The sequence below is a fragment of the Eschscholzia californica genome, unplaced genomic scaffold (genome assembly GCF_041429995.1).
Source record: "Eschscholzia californica isolate CP2 unplaced genomic scaffold, dmEscCali1.0.p SCAF_6, whole genome shotgun sequence".
NCBI lineage: Eukaryota > Viridiplantae > Streptophyta > Magnoliopsida > Ranunculales > Papaveraceae > Eschscholzia > Eschscholzia californica.
Genome location: NW_028238483.1, coordinates 40,774,396 through 40,792,904, shown reverse-complemented (window position 1 = coordinate 40,792,904; position 18,509 = coordinate 40,774,396). Strand labels below are relative to the sequence as shown.

General features: G+C 35.7%; 2 protein-coding genes across 13 annotated transcripts; both read left to right on the top strand.

Annotated features, from left to right (window-relative positions):
- Nucleotides 1-1,402: 1,402 nt before the first annotated feature.
- Nucleotides 1,403-7,624, top strand: LOC147534905 (filament-like plant protein). 12 transcript variants are annotated; one of them, XM_086646440.1, is made up of 7 exons: nucleotides 1,734-1,980; nucleotides 2,282-2,367; nucleotides 2,598-2,672; nucleotides 2,844-3,007; nucleotides 4,925-5,138; nucleotides 5,731-6,965; nucleotides 7,102-7,624. In XM_086646440.1, exons 4-7 carry the CDS (start codon nucleotides 2,894-2,896, stop codon nucleotides 7,492-7,494), a joined length of 1,956 nt encoding a protein of 651 aa, XP_086502566.1. In that variant the 5' UTR covers nucleotides 1,734-1,980; nucleotides 2,282-2,367; nucleotides 2,598-2,672; nucleotides 2,844-2,893; the 3' UTR covers nucleotides 7,495-7,624. The 12 variants fall into 12 exon arrangements, with proteins under 12 accessions (XP_086502563.1, XP_086502564.1, XP_086502565.1 ...); XM_086646444.1 differs by having other exon boundaries at nucleotides 1,765-1,980; nucleotides 2,598-2,677; XM_086646437.1 differs by lacking the exon at nucleotides 2,282-2,367 and having other exon boundaries at nucleotides 1,403-1,980.
- A 2,146-nt stretch (nucleotides 7,625-9,770) lies between these two features.
- On the top strand, nucleotides 9,771-18,270 carry LOC147534904 (fatty acid amide hydrolase-like). Its single transcript, XM_086649000.1, has 20 exons — nucleotides 9,771-10,228; nucleotides 11,091-11,200; nucleotides 11,553-11,613; nucleotides 11,856-12,040; nucleotides 12,357-12,486; nucleotides 12,969-13,046; nucleotides 13,156-13,303; nucleotides 13,413-13,525; nucleotides 13,636-13,711; nucleotides 13,821-13,892; nucleotides 13,993-14,044; nucleotides 15,415-15,486; nucleotides 15,591-15,671; nucleotides 15,784-15,887; nucleotides 15,973-16,065; nucleotides 16,489-16,557; nucleotides 16,693-16,757; nucleotides 16,927-16,988; nucleotides 17,531-17,626; nucleotides 17,884-18,270. The coding sequence occupies exons 1-20, from the start codon at nucleotides 10,129-10,131 to the stop codon at nucleotides 17,944-17,946; spliced, it is 1,830 nt and encodes a 609-aa protein (XP_086505126.1). The 5' UTR covers nucleotides 9,771-10,128; the 3' UTR covers nucleotides 17,947-18,270.
- The last annotated feature ends 239 nt before the right edge of the window (nucleotides 18,271-18,509 follow it).

Below are 18,509 nucleotides of genomic sequence, written 5' to 3'. Positions count from 1 at the left end.
CAGAATCTCCAATATATTGGGATTAATGATTAATAATTGGGTGCTTCTGAAGGCACTGGGTCAAAAGACTGTTAGCATTCGAGAATTTTATTGTCTCGGGTCAACGGTTATTGACCCGAGTTCTCTATAAACACCGGTTTTTAATGTGGGTAACGTACACCTTCGTTTGGTTCTTTCATCTTCTTCCAACAATGATAAACATCCTATATCCCAAGTTAAAGCCAGGTAATGGGTCTTCCCAATTTGCATATCAGTGACACAAAATCAACCATTCCTAATGAAATAACTCTATGAGGTGAACCAAATAACTAATCCTTATTTCATCTCAATATATTTTCAAACAATTAAATCGGCAAATCAAGGCAAGTCCAATTAAACATCAGGGAGAAATAATCCAGGTCTTGAAGTCTTACAGTAACACAAATACAAGAATTGGAACAAAAACCATTAGAAAAAGCAATCTTGGACTGATTGGTAAGTATTAAACCAAAAAGTATAGACATTGAAAAACCTAAAAAATAAAAGTATATAGTGAAAAGAAAACTCACAACAGAAGATTTAACAACAATAGCCTCAACTTCATGATCAACAACATTGCCAGAAAATCGATGATAATCACCTGGATGAACAAACGACGACTTCATCGATGAAAACGACATATGACGACGTTCCAGATATTGCATACTCCGACCCGACGGTTGTGCTGACCGACTCGAAGCTCGACCTTCAGACATCAAAATCGGAAATTTCTTCTAAGATTGTTTGAAGTCGATCAAAACCCTTTTTTTTTATATACTTTGTTAACAGGATCAGATCAATGGATCGAGAGAGGTATGGACTGAAATCGAAGATGAGGGAGAAATTCTATGGCAGAAACTGTAAGGAGATGGGATCTAGAGAGAGAAAGAGGTTAACAAAAAGGAGAAAACAAGGATGGAAATTCTTTCGGATGGATATGGAGGGACTTGTCGGTTAGAATTAACTCCACCTTGACCGGTGCCTACATAGTTGGGCGTGCTAACAGAGAAAGGAACATTTGGACCTGATGCTAATAGAGATGGATGCTAGCAACTTTTTGACCCGGTCCCTTTAGAATCACTCTTACAATTTGTTGTCAAAACTACTCTATCAAAAAGCACTTCTTTTCATTACTAGGGAAGGCTTAAAATACAGCTTTTTAACAACAGGTGTCACTTAAGAACTGTCATTTGTCAAAATAAGTAGCCTTTGGCGAGTGTGGATAATCCATTAGTAGTAGTATTACTAACCTACCAAATCACCGGGGAGTGTTTTGGGGCATCCAGTTTTATATGGGGCTACTCAAGTTGACAAAAACACAACCTAATTTAAGTTCCAAAAATTGACAAAGTCTGTTTTAAACTTTTAAGTCTCAAAACTAACTGCGCCCTTTGGCTGACGATAGAGAAATTCCGAAGAAAGAGAGGAGAGAAATAAGCACAGAGAGAAACAAACAAAAGTGACTGTGGCCGTCACTATAGTGCGAGTGGTGAAAATGAAAATTAGAATGAAACAATAAGACGATCAATTTGATTTTTGAGATATAATTAAACTAAAGTTTAACTCGTGTTTGGCAAGCCGAGAGAGTTTTGTAATCTCAAGTAAATTTAGATCGCTAGATTAATCCAAAACCTTGTGCCCCAACGAAAACTTGGTGCCCCAGAGTACCCACCAATCTATAATGAGTCCCTCTGTTTTCTCTTTCTACCTCCATTAATTAACTTGAAAATAGCCAATCAAATTGATGCAGTAAAAGCTGTGAGATTGGGAGAGTTTAGAGAGAGAGAGAAGTTCCTCTGCTAAAACAAAAGAGTAAAACCCAAGCCAAGGTTGAAAGAAAAAGCTGAAAAAAGTGGGGTCTCTCATCTTCCTCAGTTATTCTTCATAGCTTCTTCACATGCTCATCTAACCCTTTCTCTCTCTCTCTTTTCTTCCCTCCTTTCATTTTGAAAATTAGTAAAGGTAATACTACTTGAAGTAGAAATAAAAACCCATTTTGTATTTTTCTTTTCTTCTTCTTCTCTCTCTTTATTCCTCTGACATTCCACAGATTTTTGCAGAGTTTTTAATGTTTTTATGATCTGTTGTTGTTATTATTTTATGGGTTCATTCTGATCTCATTGTTTGTTAGTTTGATTTCTAGTCAAAGGGTACTTTCATCTTTGTCAGCATTTTTTACTTTCTGGGTTGGTTTATTTTATTTGTAATTGTGTTATTGGGGTTAAGTAATGAGATTTGATTCTTTTGGCTTCTCTGTTAGTAGAAGACATTTGGGGGTTTTCTTTCATGGGTTTGATCTCTTGAAATCTCTCTTTCAACTTTGGGGTTTTGTGAAGTTTGGAGATTAGGGTAGGTATTTGATTAGATGGGTAGTTATCATATTGTGTTTGAAGCAATGTTTGTTATTAATTTTACTGTTTGAATGAATGAATATGTGTATCTGCTGTTTCTGGTGTTTGGTCTGTTTGAATGGAATTTGATAAAGTCAAGTATATACTGATCCTTTCCTTTTCATCTTCTATTTATTTGATTTCATTACTGAATTTTTTTATTTGTTTTTCAAACATTTCTGGTGGAAGTTTGGATGGGTTTTGGGTGGATTTGAAGCTAAGCTGGGAGAATGATGAGTAGGGTAGCTCTTTTTCTGTTAAACAGTTAGGTACCTTTCAAATAAAACTAGGGTTTGTCATGGATTCTATCCACTCTCTTTTTCTTTCATTATTCATATTGAGGGACCTGTATGTTTCTTGTTTTTCTGATTTTTTTTCTGGGTTATCTTGTTTACTGCTTCTATGGTCTGAATGATGAAACTTTTTTTGTTGCAGGTGAGATCTGTGTGAGGTATTTGAAGAGTTCTTGATTGTTATAATTCGAAATGGATCGCCGGAGTTGGCTTTGGAGGAAGAAATCTTCTGAGAAGAGTCCTGGGGGAGAAACCGAAAGTTCAGGATCGATATCTTCTCATTCTGAAAGATATTCTGACGATCAGGTAGGTTGTTGACTCTTTATCTGTAGTTCAATATGATTCCTCCTTTGACATTTTGAAATGGGATCTTTACTTGTCTTACTTGATTGACTAACTTGAACTCTTGATTTTACAATGTCATTTTGTTTGACATTGTTAATATTCCTTTTTCCTTTTCATTTATAGTGTTTCATTATTTCTATTATTCTTTAGCTTCTTCGGGCACAAAAGGAAGTGACATGAATGTGAGATTAGGGCACTAAAACCCCCCCATTATATTTAGTATTTATTACTACCCTAGCTTCGAGTATTTATCTGCAATATACAATTATGTATCTGAATTCCTCACCGTGATTAACAATTTCAAAGTCACCTTCGAGTTCCTTTTTTCTGCTCTGGGTCAAAGTAAAGTTTCATATATAAGGATAGGGTTAGTTAGGAATTGCTTATACCTCTGAGATTCGGGGTGCTAAATTTGACATCTGTATTCATAAATGAGAAGGAAATAACATTAGACACAGAACGTAAAATACAGAGAGACCTCTATGTAACGATGACAAGGTTGTGAGAGGGGAAAGGTGGGGCTGAAGGTGAAGTAGTAAACAGTGGGAAAGGGCGCCTATGCTGTCAAACTCGGAGTTGGAGGCTAGTAGATTGATTTGGGATAGTGACTAAGGGCATAGGGCTGAGTAGTATTATATACTCGGCATATTAGAATCATTTGTAGTTCCTTATAAGTAATCTAAGAATAATATTATGTTCTTGTATGTATCTCCTGAATTACATAACTACCATGACATAATGGAATAGAACCAATCTCTAGTTCATTAAATCCGAACGTTGTACCTTATCGTTTCCAAATACTGCTCCTCTAATATTAACAAGAATCAGTAGCTGAAGATGAACAAAATCAATATTACTAGTGAAACCTAGCACTATAATCACTAAATCACAGAACAAATTGTTCTTGTTTTGGTGCAGATTGTTTTTGTTTTTCGTTGTTGTACTTTTTACAAGATGAATTGTTGTTTTGTTCAAAGAAAATTTTACATGAAAGACCTTCACGACCGAGGGTATCAAATAACCAGGAGTACTAGTGCCTAGGAGCTTTAGAAGGCAAACTTTAGTGAAGTAGTCTGGTATCATATCAGTGGAAATAATCCATAAAAAATTAGAGACCATATAAAACAGAAAATACTCTAAAATAGGAAGGAAACGATACAAGCCCGAATCAATTTAATCAGCCCTCAATGATCACAAAACCATATATTAAAAGCAAGGTATTAAATTTGGGTTTCACTATGAAATCCAGTCTACTTGGAAGCCAAGTTATTTCTTTGAAATATTTAAGTTAGTTTGAATAATTGAGAAGTTATGGAAATTCATAGAAATGTTGAAAATGTTGTGTAATTGATGAAAAATCATATTAGTTTTTGTTAAGAAGTTCCCAAACAATAAAAGAAACATAACAAGACGTGCTACCAGGTTCGAACCATAACTTTGGTCGGAGAAATGAAAATTTGTAGTACTTCGTCAGACGCTCACATAAGAATATCAGAGATTTTTATAGGAATTACATCAAATCATTTATTCTATTTGATGAAAAAGTTAATGGTATTTTGGTATCCCCATAAAAGAAAATTGAAAATCAACGGTCTAGTATTGTGTGAGGTAAAGTAGTTTGAATTCTCAAATTTCAACGGAAAGACTCAAAAGAACAGTGATATTAGCATATTTCGTTGTTTTTCTCTAAATTTCAGTCGAAAGTGATGATTCTTGTTGAGACGAAAAGGTATTTCAACCAAAGTTTCACTCGTTTCGGCTGAAAGATACTGAAATTTAGTACCACATACTTATTGAGTAAGTTGTTGATATCGTATATCTAACACTGGAACAGATCTAGTGATTTGTATTATAGATTATTTATTATTCATGCGACAGGATCAATCAAAGGCATCTCCTGTTCATAACACTCAGTATCCAGAGGTCACATCGAAATCTCCAGAGGTCATGTCTAAATCTGCAGATACTGGTGAACAAGTTACCGAGAATATGAAAAATTTGACAGAGAAACTATCTGCCGCACTTTTGAACATCAGCGCAAAAGAGGACTTAGTAAAGCAGCACTCCAAGGTTGCAGAAGAAGCTGTCTCAGGTATGAACATATAGCACTATTATAGAAGTTAGAAAGAAACACCAATCTTGATCCTAATTCGATGTTATTCTCCAATGCTGGTTTAAACAAAACCTACTCATCAGTGATCATCAGTTTCATCACTAAAGCAAGCCTTTCGGGGATGTTGTTTGCGTTTCAAGGAAATGTTATGTACTTGGATTAGAATTTATTGGAAATGGTTATAGGAAGACATTAAATAACCTTACGATTTGAGTGCTTTTTTGTCGTTTACATAATAGTTGGAGAGGGAACTTTTTTCATCAGAAGAAAGTAATTTACATGACTAGTTTTTTTTTTTTTTAAAACCCACTTTGGTCGGGTGGTGACATGCACGTGTCTCCACAGGAGAGACCAGAGTTTAAATATGTTTCCAAAATAAGAAACTTGGTGTTGTTGGTTGATACTGATTCCTAGTTTCCGCATTTTGGATGTAAATGTTACATATCTAATAAGTCTTACCAAACGAGATTGCTTATGGTGTATGGAAGAATACATGCTTTTATTTCTCCAATGTCGATTATACCAATGAGATTGCTTATGTTCTGGTTCTGCCGTCTGAAATTCAATTTAGGCTGGGAGAAAGCCGAAAATGAAGTGGTGGTCGTGAAGCAGCAGCTTGAAGCTGCAACTCAGAAAAATTTATCGCTTGAAGATCGTTTGGGACATCTCGATGGAGCTCTCAAGGAATGTGTCAGGCAGCTCCGACAAGCCCGAGAGGAACGAGAGCAGAAGATTGAAGAAGCTGTTGCCAGAAAAACTCATGAACTTGAGTCCATCAAGCTTGAAATGGAAGCTCAACTTGCAGAGCTCCACACAAAACTTGAATTTGCAAAAGCTGAAGCCGAGTTCTCTAATATTGATCCAAATCTTGATCTCAAGCCAAAACTTGAAGATGCCAAAGAAGAAATTTCAAACCTCAGACGCGAGCTTCTTGCTCGAGATAATGAGCTTGAAATTAACACTCTGGAGAGAGATCTGAGTGTCCAAGCAGCCGAAACAGCCAGCAAACAACATCTAGATAGCATAAAGAAGGTGTCCAAGCTCGAGGCCGAGTGCCGAAGACTTAGAGCTGCTGCTCGAAAGGCGAACGGTAATAATGATCAAAGATCCTTTCCCTTGGCTTCCTCTTCCTCGATATATGTTGAGTCGTTTACAGATAGTCAATCCGATTATGGAGATCGATTACTTGCATTGGACTCTGACCCACCTCGCAAAATGGAAAACCTTGTTACTTCCTCTTCCATGGATATTAGTCTCATGGATGATTTCCTTGAGATGGAGAAGCTTGCAGCTATGCCCGAAGCTGAAAGCATGAAAAACAAAGAAGGTGATCATCTAGACCAAACGAAAGCAGATCTCGAAGCTATGATTCAGAGGATATCCGAACTTGAAGAGAAGATAGAGAGAATAGAAGTAGAGAAAGCAGACCTCGAAATGGCATTATCCGATAGTCAAGATCATCTAGAAATATCACAAGATCAGCTGAGAAAATCTGAGGAGAAGTTAATTCAGTTACAAACACAGTTGAATATTTCAACTGAATCAGAGCAAGCAACTAAGATAGAAATGGAGTCTGTCAATTCAAGAAGGAAAGAGCTTGAATCTCAAGTAGTTGCCATGGATGCTGAGATAAGAACACTCCGTTCGAAGATTGACTCATTAGAGACAGACATCGAAGACGAACGAGCATTAACAACAGAAATTATGACTAAGTATCGATCATTAGAAGATCAACTAACCAAAACGAAGCATGAAAATGAACGAAAGCGATCAACGAAATCAAATGGAGAGTTGAAGATAAAACAGGTAATTTCGATTTCATTCTAACCAATATTTTAATATCTGAAAATCACAAGTGGCTTATTCAAGTATTACTGTCTCAAACTTTATTTCGTATTCTTTCTTCTCTCAGTCGGTCATTAAAAATTTTGTGTAATCGCAGGAGAAAGAACTTGCAGTGGCAGCTGGAAAACTAGCCGAATGTCAGAAGACGATAGCTTCGCTCGGACAGCAGCTACAATCACTAGCTACACTAGAAGACTTCATGATTGATTCTACTAGTAAGCCACTTGAGCTAGTAGGATCGCCGACTCCTAATAAAAGTGGGGGAGAATATTGGAACTTGCACTCAAATGATGCTTATTTACCCAAAACAGTTGTGGAAGAGGGTTCTCGTCCGTCTACGAATACGAACGATAACAATGGTGAGTCTCTCTCATCGTCATCATCTTCGTCAACTTCGTCTGTAAATCGTTCAGTGAACTCTGAGAAAAGTCGGAATGGGTTTAGTAAAATGTTTTCTAGAGGCAAGAGTGGAATTTCGGATAGAAAGTAGTCCATGATTTGTAAACTTGTGATAATAGCATTCGGCATGTTGAATTTTTGATTGAAAAACTGAATGAAAAATGTGTATGTAAAAAACAGAAGTAATTATTGATTTGTTGTGTGAGATTATTACTTTCACATGCATAATTCTCAGAGGTAAATGGAAATCGAGCAAAAATATGGATTTTATTTTCATGTATTAGAACATGTCAAATCAGTCTCCAAGATATCTACTAATCTAGGAAAACATGGGGCCTAAACGGGTAGGGGTAGGAATCGGACTAGGTTGGGTAACCGTGGGCTTACTCCGTCGTGGGTCGGGCTCTGGAATTCTATGCCTGAATCTGTTTCGGGGACATACAAATTGCGAGGAGAATATACTGATGGAAGATAGCCCGTGTTTAAGAATGACTGTTCTTCATTCGTGCGATAATGTATTTCTTTTCCACCCTGCTAATCTCGAAGAAATTTTCTTGACAAGGTTGTAGTAAAAACTTGACCAACTATCTGACTTTTGGATTTCTGTGACTGAAACAAGAGTTCAGTAATTTTACTCTTTGTCTCAGGACAACTATTTTGGCTGAAATTGATTGCCGATTGGTGATAGTTTATGAGTTTACCCTAATAACTGGAGTGACCTTCAACTACGCTTCTAAAATAGTTTCGTCTAAAGTTTTGCCAAAGAAAAATAAGTCGTCTGCAAATATGAGATGTGAGACTGAAGGAGCGTACCTGTCGAGAGACCTTGAAGTAGTCTCCATCTTTTTGATTCTGCAAACATACCTTGAAGTAGACCATTGCCAAAAATAATGAAGTGGAGGTGACACAACTGTAAATCAGATCATTAGTTTTTTCTTTTGCTTAAGAATTTCTCTTTAGGTCTTGAGTAGGTCTACTCTCTTTGTCTCTCTTATTAGGCTTTTTCACTTCGATGTATGACTGATTCTTCTTTAGGTGTGGAATAAGTCTATTTTTGTAGTTTCTTTCGTCATTTTTCTAATTTTAAATTGTTGACATTAAAAAAAGATACACTTAAAAAGAGTACATGATTGATGCCACATTAGTATCTGAGTCGATCTCTCGAATGCAAATCTCTCGAAAATACATTGAGGAACCCACACAGTTAATGTGTTAATGTTACATGTATATTAAATATTGATGAAGAAGATACTTGGATGATACAAGCTACATTAGCTTTTTCATGTTGTATTTCTTTGTTACCAAATCAGCCTATACTGATTCTCAACTACTCATAAGTACTAACTTAAAGATTAGTGGTACTTCAACCTTTTACCTCAACCACTCATAAGTACTCACAATGTATAGAGATAGATTTTGCAGTGGTTTGTATAAGTTTGAACATTTTTGCACAAACTTAAAAGAAATTTGACTTGTCCTTTACATAAAGTTTTACATGAAATTAGATATTTGGTTCAATTTTCTACAATATAAATTATTAAATGTTTTTTTTATATAGTTTGTACTATTTGTATGGTTTCGCCGAGAAAACCATACTGACAAAAATATTGGTCTATTTTTTCAATTAACACAGGTACAAAATAAAGTCTTCCGTTAGATGTTATTTTATAGTAAATGCACTTGAAATTTTTAGTGACAAACTTTGCTGATTTCCCTTTCAACAAACTAAAGATACCTAAGATGTCAAGACGAATATGGTATTCATTTTATTTAAGTTAAAATTGTGAAGAGTTTTTTTTTTATGAGAGGAATTGTAAAGAGTGTTAGGATTAACATTTTCACAAAGAGAAAATGACAAGATTGATATAATATCCAAAAATTTAGACGAAACTTAATAGAAATGTGACCTAACAAATTAGAGAGACACAAAAGAAGAAATCTGGTTCACATCATATTCCCACTCTTCTGCCCATTCAATCATTGTTGAGAAAAAATAAATGAAAGTGGGATAATAGTTGGGGAAGTTTTAAAGTCGCCTACCTTTAGTGTTAAAAGGCGTCTACTTCCCTCACAAATACCCCTCAAATTTGCCGTGGAGGAGGCGTGCCTATATCACTTATGGGGGCACCTTTGAAACTAACCCCCCCACCAGTATTAACTTCTTTTTTAGTATCGACTACAATGGTCATTACGAAGACATTGGTACTGTACTACTGGTCTAAAGTCGACGAATTAAATGGCCTAAAATCTACAAAAGTTACTTTATTTATACTCAGATTCAATATTACTAGATTTGAACTTCCATCGTATGAAACTTGATACTTCAACATTGCGAAATATATGCACTTACCAAACCAGTTGTTGGCGTTTAATAATGTGATAGGTGAGACATTGAATTTTTAGGAGGTGGGATGGATGGAGGGAATGAAACGGTTGAAATTGGAGGGAAAAATAAATTATAACCTAACTAACTAACTAACTATTCATTCAACCCACACACACTCTTTTTTACCCTCTCTCTCTCTTGTTTCTCTCTCTATCAGTCAGTATTCACCAACTTCATAGGAATCGGTTGAAGTTTCATTAATTTCCATAATGGTCTTGTTTTCTCCATCACTCCCTTTCCCACTCCCTCATTTATACCTCTCTCTCTTTCCCTTCCTTCCTCTATACAACCTCTTTCTCTCTCTCTCTCTAAAATCTCTTTTTCTCTCTCTAGGATAGGATGGTGTTGTTCAGAGACGAAGGTAAGGTTTTCAAGCCTGTGGAAGAGCTCGATCTTAGCCCTAACAGCAATGAGACTTACCTTCCATCAAGCGTTAAAGGTTTTTCATTCTTTTTTCAACTAGATAGATCTCCTAATTGATCAATTACTACTTTCATCAGCTTTACTTGTTCTTACTCTTTATTAACTTGCTTATATTAACAAAACCAACATGAAACCCTAATAGGAAAGGGGAAAATGAAGCAAAATGAAAATAGATTGGTTTGAGATCCGGAGTAGACCTTCTTTCAAAATTTTAGTGGGTTTGGGATGTTGGATCCAGTCCATGAAATTAGGTTCGGCAATTTTGTATGTGTCCTCAGTTATTTCAGTTTAGGGCGTGTGAGAATAGTCCCACATGGGAGAAGGGTGATCTAGCAACCAATAATATGATGTCTAGGTCCTCTCTACTGATGGTCAATTGGTTTTGAGTTGGATGACCACAAACTTAACAAGAGCCAACTTCATATTCGAAACTAAGTGCAGAATGTTTTGGATGTTTAATTTGGTTTTCATATAAATAGTCACGGAAAGAAACCATTTCAGTTTGGATAGAGGTGTTTTTGTACTACCCTAGAGCCTATCTATGTGTTATCTTCACCATGTTTAGGTTATTTGACAAAAAAAAAATCATAAAGGGAATATAAAACTTGTCACATTGGTTAGAGTAGGGATGCATCTAAAAGTAGGCTACCCTTGGAACTAATTTTGTAATAAAGATCAATATTTCGTTGTGGATAAATAATGAATTGGGAACTTTGTTCAGTTATGTGTTTTATTAGCAATATTTGTTTACTTCAAATTTTACATTTTCTCATGAGACATCATATTCGAAATTACGGGTGAAATGGAACTGCGAAATCGGATAGTTTATTTGATAGTTACACATCTATTGACTCGGAAAAACTTTCATGTTTACGTAGCTCCTCGTATGGCTGGGATTATCATTAAGATTTTCACATGGCTCTTGGAGGTTAGAGGCTTAGGCGACTTGGTATTGTATATACTGAAGAGAGATAATCTTATTCACAAGGTATGACCTTTTTGATGCATGAGCATTTGTTTCATCTATAATTGTTTTTTCTGTTACTTTCGAGCATTTGCTTGAATCAATGCTGTTATCAGAACCTACAGTTTAGCGGTAAATATGGCTCTCGATGGCAGGGAGCACTCTCTCCCAAGATTTTGAAGCTTCACGAAACCCATTCAAACAAGCTATGAATAGATTTGGGCTTTATGAAACTCATTCAAGCTTCCTATATAGGGTCTAAGCTTCCATTTTTTTTGGGTTCTCTGATTTCAAGAATTTAAAGCTTCTTCAGTTACAGTCATCTTAAGAACCATCCGTCTCCTTACTATCTTTTGATAATCATTCAATTTTGCAGCATGTCTCGTTTGCAAAGTTAAAGGAGCCACCTGCTTATGTCCCTTCTTATCCATGGGAAGGTAAGTTTCTCAGTAGAAAATTCAATAATCCCATAGAATCATGCTACATAAGTATGGTATTCAATATTTATATCTCTAGAAGTAAGAAAAACTCTTAAAATGTTTCTCTTTGTAAATCTCTTGGTTAGTTCCTTCTTTTCTTCCTCATTCGTTGCTACGATGTTCATAAATTGGTTTATAACCTTATAATTTGTCAGAAGTCTCTGTCGTTTCTGCTATCTAACTTAAGTGGATCATGACAGACCTCAAGGAGCAAGAAGTCAAGTCGATCCTTCCTGATCTGTCTCCTCTTGAACAAGTTCAAGAAGCCATTGATTGCTTGCCTTCATGTCATGAAGCAATACCGAATGATGAGCCAACTTTTCGGCGTTGGACAATTCAAGATTATTCAAAATCTTATACTTCAAGAGAAACAACACCTTTAGTGGTAAAACTTTTAGTGGATTCTATATTTCTTGATTAACAGATTGTTTTCCATCATCATACATATCTAATTCGATTTTGACCTTACAAATAGAATTTAGTTCGTGTGTATTGTCTTTTAGAATTCTTACTTTTTTTGTCCACATTCATCTATTTTTTTCTGTCCTTTCAGTACGAAAAGGTACTCGTATCGTATAGTTCCATATAACCATATTGACTACCTTTATTGTAATCCTCTATAACTATTATGTCTGACTATTACCTCTTTCTGCTTGTTACTTGGTTATCCTTTTGGGGATTTTAAATATGGAGTTGTGCAGGTAGCGAAGCGCTTTCTTGCTGCTGTCAGTGAATGTTCCAGCGCTCCCTTGCAAATGTCATTCTTTATTGACTATAATTCCGAAGATATTATAAAACAAGCTACTGAATCAACTCTTCGATATAAACAAGGTATTTATCTGTTATTGTTGTACAATATTACACAATGCCTCAGTATTGTGTATTTGTGAAGTGTATAAAACCTTGGCAGCCCTTCCCTCATAATCTCGACAGAGGTGGGTTGGGTGTGTCGATCCCAGAGCTTAAGTTATTCTAAACCACCTGTTTAGTTGTGAAAGTTCATTTAGGCCTTAACACGAAGGGGGGTCGAATACATGGTGTATTTGTGACGTCCATAAAGATTGGTTAATACTTCACTTGTAAGCCGAATTTCTAGATAGCCAAGTGAGCTTCTATAATTATTGATAGGTCAATGCCACATGATAGTAACATATAACTGCGATGAAATAGAACGAATACTCGACATTATTCATTAAATTGGGCAAAATATTCGCATATTGTCGAAATATTAACTTAAACCTAATCTATTTTTTTGTTATTTTTGAAGAGATAACATGACCAGTATCAGTGTCACTGTCTATTACAATATGCAGGCAATCCAATATCTATTTTGGATGGAGTCCTCATTGCTATTAAAGATGAAATAGACTGTATGCCTTATCCAACTACAGGTAGTTCTGTCTATCTTGGATGTTTTTTTTTACATCTTGTAATTACTGATTTGTTATATGTTATTTATTTTACCTTTTGAGACTTCTTACAACAATCATGCTTTTCTAGGAGGTACGAAGTGGCTACACAAACTGAGACCTTGTACAGAGGATGCATGCTGTGTGAAGCACCTAAGATCTTGTGGTGCTATACTTGTTGGGAAAAGCAACATGCATGAGATTGGGTCTGGAACAAGTGGGATAAATCCTCATTACGGGTAAGGTAGCGGTTTTCACTTTGTGATCTGAAATGCTGCAGATTAATTTCCTTTTCTGCCTCATTGAGTCAGAAAATGATACAAGAATGGTCATTCATGTCTGTTACAGGGCTGCTAGAAATCCTTATGATGTAAATAAGATCTCTGGAGGTTCTTCTAGCGGATCAGCCACACTCGTCTCGGCTGGATTGTGTCCTGCTGCCCTTGGTGTAGATGGAGGCGGTTAGTAGTTCTTTTACTTCTTCGACTAACTTGAAGTATCATTTATTCTTACTAGTAACTTCACAAGTTTTTTGCGTAGAATTGATATCCCCATATCATACATTATTTAGGTTCTGTGCGTATGCCTGCTGCTCTTTGTGGTGTTGTTGGTCTGAAACCCGGTTTTGGTCGCGTTTCTCATTCAGGGTAAATAGAAAAACTGGAACAATATCTTCTTGAAAATTATCCATTTCTCTCTCTTCAAAAAGAATGGACGTATCTTGAAACTCATACTATTTCTGCCTTTTATTTCCAGAGTTCTTCCTCTAAACTGGACAGTGGGAATGGTTGGCGTACTAGCTGCGACAGTCGAAGACGCATTTATTGTGTTAGTCTTTCTATATTCCTTTTTATTTCTTGTCTCTGTGATTGCCTTATTTACCTGTTCAAGCTCATGCTTCAGTATAGATGATCTTATTTGTCTTCAGCTATGCAGCTATAAGCGGCCACTCTCCATCAAATCATCAGACTTCGTTACTGGTAAGTTAACCTATATCACACTTCGCTCAAAACATTCACATATCCTTCAGCTGAGCTACTTTTCTTGATCATCTACAAAGAAAATAGAAACTTAAGGACATGGAAAATTTTACCATCTAGAGCTTTTCGAAAATTTTGAAAAATAATTACCTACGAAAAATTACTTCAAGCGAGTTTAGAATGTATAATTCAACAGTTACAAGCTTAGAAAGAAAATGCATCATAATTAGATATAAAGAATAGGAAAATTGAACCCTGTTAGATCGTTATATCCGGAAGGCTACACGTCAAATGTGATTTCCCTGAAACAGTTGTTTCTGCTGAATCTTCTCGACCATAAGAAACCTTGATGTTCCTATGCTTCCGTAATACCCAAGGTATGACAAAGAGAGCTTAATTATGATGATCAACTGGGCTTCTCATTTGCACTCCTATGTTCGACTGGAATGCTCTCGTTCATATTTCATATAAGCAACCACACACCATTGTGCAGTGATCCTTTTTGTATGAAAGTCTCTTCTCACCAAGGAATGAAATGTCGGTTTCGATGGAAATTTCGGTCGGTCCAAAAGTGGACACGTTTCGTGGAAACGTTTCACTCTGTGTGGAAATTTTACAAATTTCCGGAATGATAAAACAGTTTTAAAACAATTAAGTTCAGTACTAATCTACAATAAAACAATTAGTTTAGGGGGTAAATTGAGTTATTTAACTCTATTAGTACTAAAACAGTTAAGTTAGGTGCTTATCTGCAATTAAACAGTTAGTTTAGGGGGTACATTGAATTATTTTTCAGAGGTAAACCTAAAACAGTTAGCTTAGGATCCAATCTGCTATAATAGTAATAGTTAGGGGGCTAACAAAAAATAAAACAAAACATACTTGTTTTGTAGTAAAAATTGTTTTCCCCTTAAATACAACCCTTAATCCCTATTTCTAAGACTTCTCAGTCGGTTTCGACTGTTCCCTCTTCCTCTCTCTTTAGATTTTCTTTCAAATCCCAAACTAAATTCCTAAAATCGAAATCTAAAGTTAAAGATCACCTAAAGAAGAGAAGAATCTCTTGAAGAACAAAATATTTGAGAAGTAGTCAAGAAAGATGAAACAAATTAACAGATAGGTAAAAGATAAACGACTAAGGTATTATATGAGTTTCTGATTTTAGAATCTTTCGAAACCCTAAACCTAAATCTCAGTTTCGAAATTTCGTATCAGATTTCGGTGGAAATTTCGTTTCGATGATGTGAATTTAGGACATGTTTCGGTCATTTCGACCGAAATATGTCGACATTTTATTCCTTGCTTCTCACGTTCTTTTTTGATAAACAATGTTTTACTAATTTCGGCCCTTTCTTATTTTGGCTTATCAGCCCAAAGTAGATTTCCCACTTCTGCAGTTCACAAACTCAATTTCCAACATCAAAATGGCAAAGTATGAAGAGGTTTGTGATCAATCTTTTAGCCTGTCTCTAATTCAAACTTTCGCGATCTTAGTATTTTTTACCTTGACATTAACTTCAATCTTTTATTGGTGTTTGTTGGGTAGTGGTTCAATGACTGCAACGATGAGATTATAAACTGCTGCAATCAAGCCATTGACATGCTTTGCAAGAATTATGGATGGAAGGTAATGTATATGCATATATAAAATTCTTATCGATTTATACATGGAAAGACCAATTTGATGATAAATAAACCCGTTAATTTTCTCATATCCTTTAGAATTTCTTATCTTTAAGGTTGTAGAGATGACCATACCAGAGATCGAAACCATGCGACTTGCACATTATATAACAATAGGTGCAGAGTGTAATGCTTCGTTGAAGTCTTACCCAAAGAAGTTGTATGTTATCTCAATCTTTGATATCTTTATTTCGGGCATTAATTTTTTAAGTAGAAATACTGCTGACAAACTCTGTTTCAATTAGTAATCGTGCAGAGTTAGGTTGGGACACAAGGGTAGCACTTCGTGTATATGATACTTTTAGCGGCCGGGAGTACTTGAATGCCCAGCGTATTAGGTACTCCATACACCCAAACATTATTAATCTTCCATGTTTTACTATATATATATATATATATCATTTTCGGAGGATCACAAGATCATAACAGAAGGGCTATTCTCTCCCTATCTCCTTTCTTATCAGCAGCTCTTCTGAAGCCAATATCTATCTCAGTTACATCAACTTTTTTGTTTTCTAAAATGGCCATATGATGCATATTTACTTTAAGTCTCCAAGATTAGGATCCGGCTTAATGAGCCAACAACACTTACCCCCTAACAAAGGATAAGGCTGACCTCATTTGAGTAGAGGAATTTTAGTCCGTTTGCCTGGCGATTATTCGTGATATCTCATAAATGGAATGCCCCAAGGTTGATTTTTTCCGTTCCTCCTGTTTCTTCACGCAGCACAATATGTTTTTTTTTTGCAATATATCTGCAGGAATCGACACATGCAGATGTACAAGAATATTTTTGAGTATGCAGATGTCATTGTTACACCTACAACAGGGTTTGTTTTTTTTCTAATTGACATTACATTCATTCGCCTTCTTGATACGGAATCTGTTCTCAGTTTCACTAGCATTTGTACGCGATGGTTATGCGGAATTTAGATACACCCTCGCTAACCAGTTGTCTTTGACAGGGCCACCGCTTTCCCAATTACGAATACTGCTATCAAATATGGTGAATTTGACTATGTGAATGGAGGTAAATTCAGTATTTATCACAATCCTTTGTTTGTCTATAATGTATTTTGGTACCTATAATTTGTCCATAAACAAGGATCTTCACTTTGATCCCTTTCATATGCTACTGTTAATAAAGATATAGGTGGTCGGTATAAAAGAATTCAACTGTTTTTTTTCTGTTGTTTCAGCGGCACTGGTACGGTACCAAGTACCGGGAAATTTTCTAGGACTGCCTGCAATATCTGTACCGGTAAATTTTTTTATTTTTTTTTTGAAATAACTTCTAAACAATAGTATCATTTAGTAGATCTCTAGTAATAAATCAAATGTTACCTGAAATGCAGCTAATTACTTGTTTAGTATATGTGGTTCGCTAGGGGTATATCTCTTCGTCTACACTATTTTAGGTCTCAATATATGTTTACGAATATGCTTAGACAACATATATTTTCTATAACTCAAATAAAATAGACATTCTTTCAAACATCTAACAAGTTAACTACTCAATTGGTTAATCCTATAAATTTTTGCATATGGTTTAATTGAGGATGCAAATTAGGTGTATGTCAAATTTAGAGTACTAGACCGTCAATGCCTAGAAACGGTAGAGCATGCCTCTAAAAATAACATAGGTAGAGCATTGTTGTTCCTCTCTAGAATCATGGAGGTGATCTTCATAGGAAAACCGATCTCAAACTAAATTTATCTTATAAACCAATTCCATACCTGAGTTGACATTCAAAGTGGAACTGACAAACTATTGATTCACTTTACTTTTCCACATTTTGATAGGTTGGATATGACAAGATGGGAATGCCCATTGGCTTGCAGTTTATTGGCAAACCATGGTCCGAACCAACTTTAATTCATTTATCGTACGCAATTCAGGTAAGCAGTCTCAACTCATTGATTATATCATCATGTTAGTGAGTAAATATATCAAGAAGTGCATCATCTAAGTTGGACTGGTATAGATTCTTTATTGAAACCATTTCGAAATATTCAATATTTCACATATTCTCGAAACTACCTATGTGTTAAAACGATGTCATCTTCCCCTCTATGGGATTCAAAGATATCTCAACAATAATTTTGAATTCAATGTCTTGCTTCAAATCTAACTTTACGTTTGTTGTTTTCCGTAGCGCCTATGCATCTCAAAATGCAAAAAACCAAGGGTTTTCTATGACTTGCTTGGTAAAGAATAGCTGACTACACCAGAGAAGAAGGAAGCTATTAGCTATGCTGATGAAGCCTTACATTTGTCCATGATTTCGTCAAAATACGATTTTAGGCCTTGGTTAGTCTATAATATTAATTTCCACTTATAATTTCAGATGGTAAAGAAGTAAAATTTAGACTGAAGTAGTGAAATTCCCTGTAGTTAGTTATTCACTCTATCCTGTATTTGGTTTTCCTATTTCTCAGACTACAGATCTGAAAGTTGGTCATACTTTAGGGGGCAAATCGAAAAATAACTTTTATGTAAAAGACACTTTCTATGTGTTAAAGGTGTCACATTCCCTCTCAAATTTACTCCAAGGGAGGCATTTTTAACCGTTATAGGAGGTGGTGTGGAGAGGACTTCTGACCTACTAAACCGCGCTAAAATTTCAACCAACTGGACTAATAAGCGATTTTGGTTAGATTTGCTCCAAATCTATGCGAAGCGCATAGCCTGAGGCCCTGAATTAGTCTTCACATAACTCCACCCTTGCAATCTTAGTTCACGTGGTCTTTTTTGTATCCATTTTTTTTTTTTTGATGAAGT

Coding starts and splice junctions, on each gene's coding strand:
- LOC147534904 (XM_086649000.1), top strand. CDS start 10,129: ATGGTGTTGTTCAGAGACGAAGGTAAGGTTTTCAAGCCTGTGGAAGAG. Junction 14,045..15,414: donor ATCATCAGACTTCGTTACTG/GTAAGTTAACCT, acceptor TTGGCTTATCAG/CCCAAAGTAGATTTCCCACT. Junction 16,989..17,530: donor TGCCTGCAATATCTGTACCG/GTAAATTTTTTT, acceptor ACATTTTGATAG/GTTGGATATGACAAGATGGG.
- LOC147534905 (XM_086646437.1), top strand. CDS start 2,894: ATGGATCGCCGGAGTTGGCTTTGGAGGAAGAAATCTTCTGAGAAGAGT. Junction 3,008..4,924: donor AAAGATATTCTGACGATCAG/GTAGGTTGTTGA, acceptor TTCATGCGACAG/GATCAATCAAAGGCATCTCC. Junction 5,139..5,730: donor TGCAGAAGAAGCTGTCTCAG/GTATGAACATAT, acceptor AATTCAATTTAG/GCTGGGAGAAAGCCGAAAAT.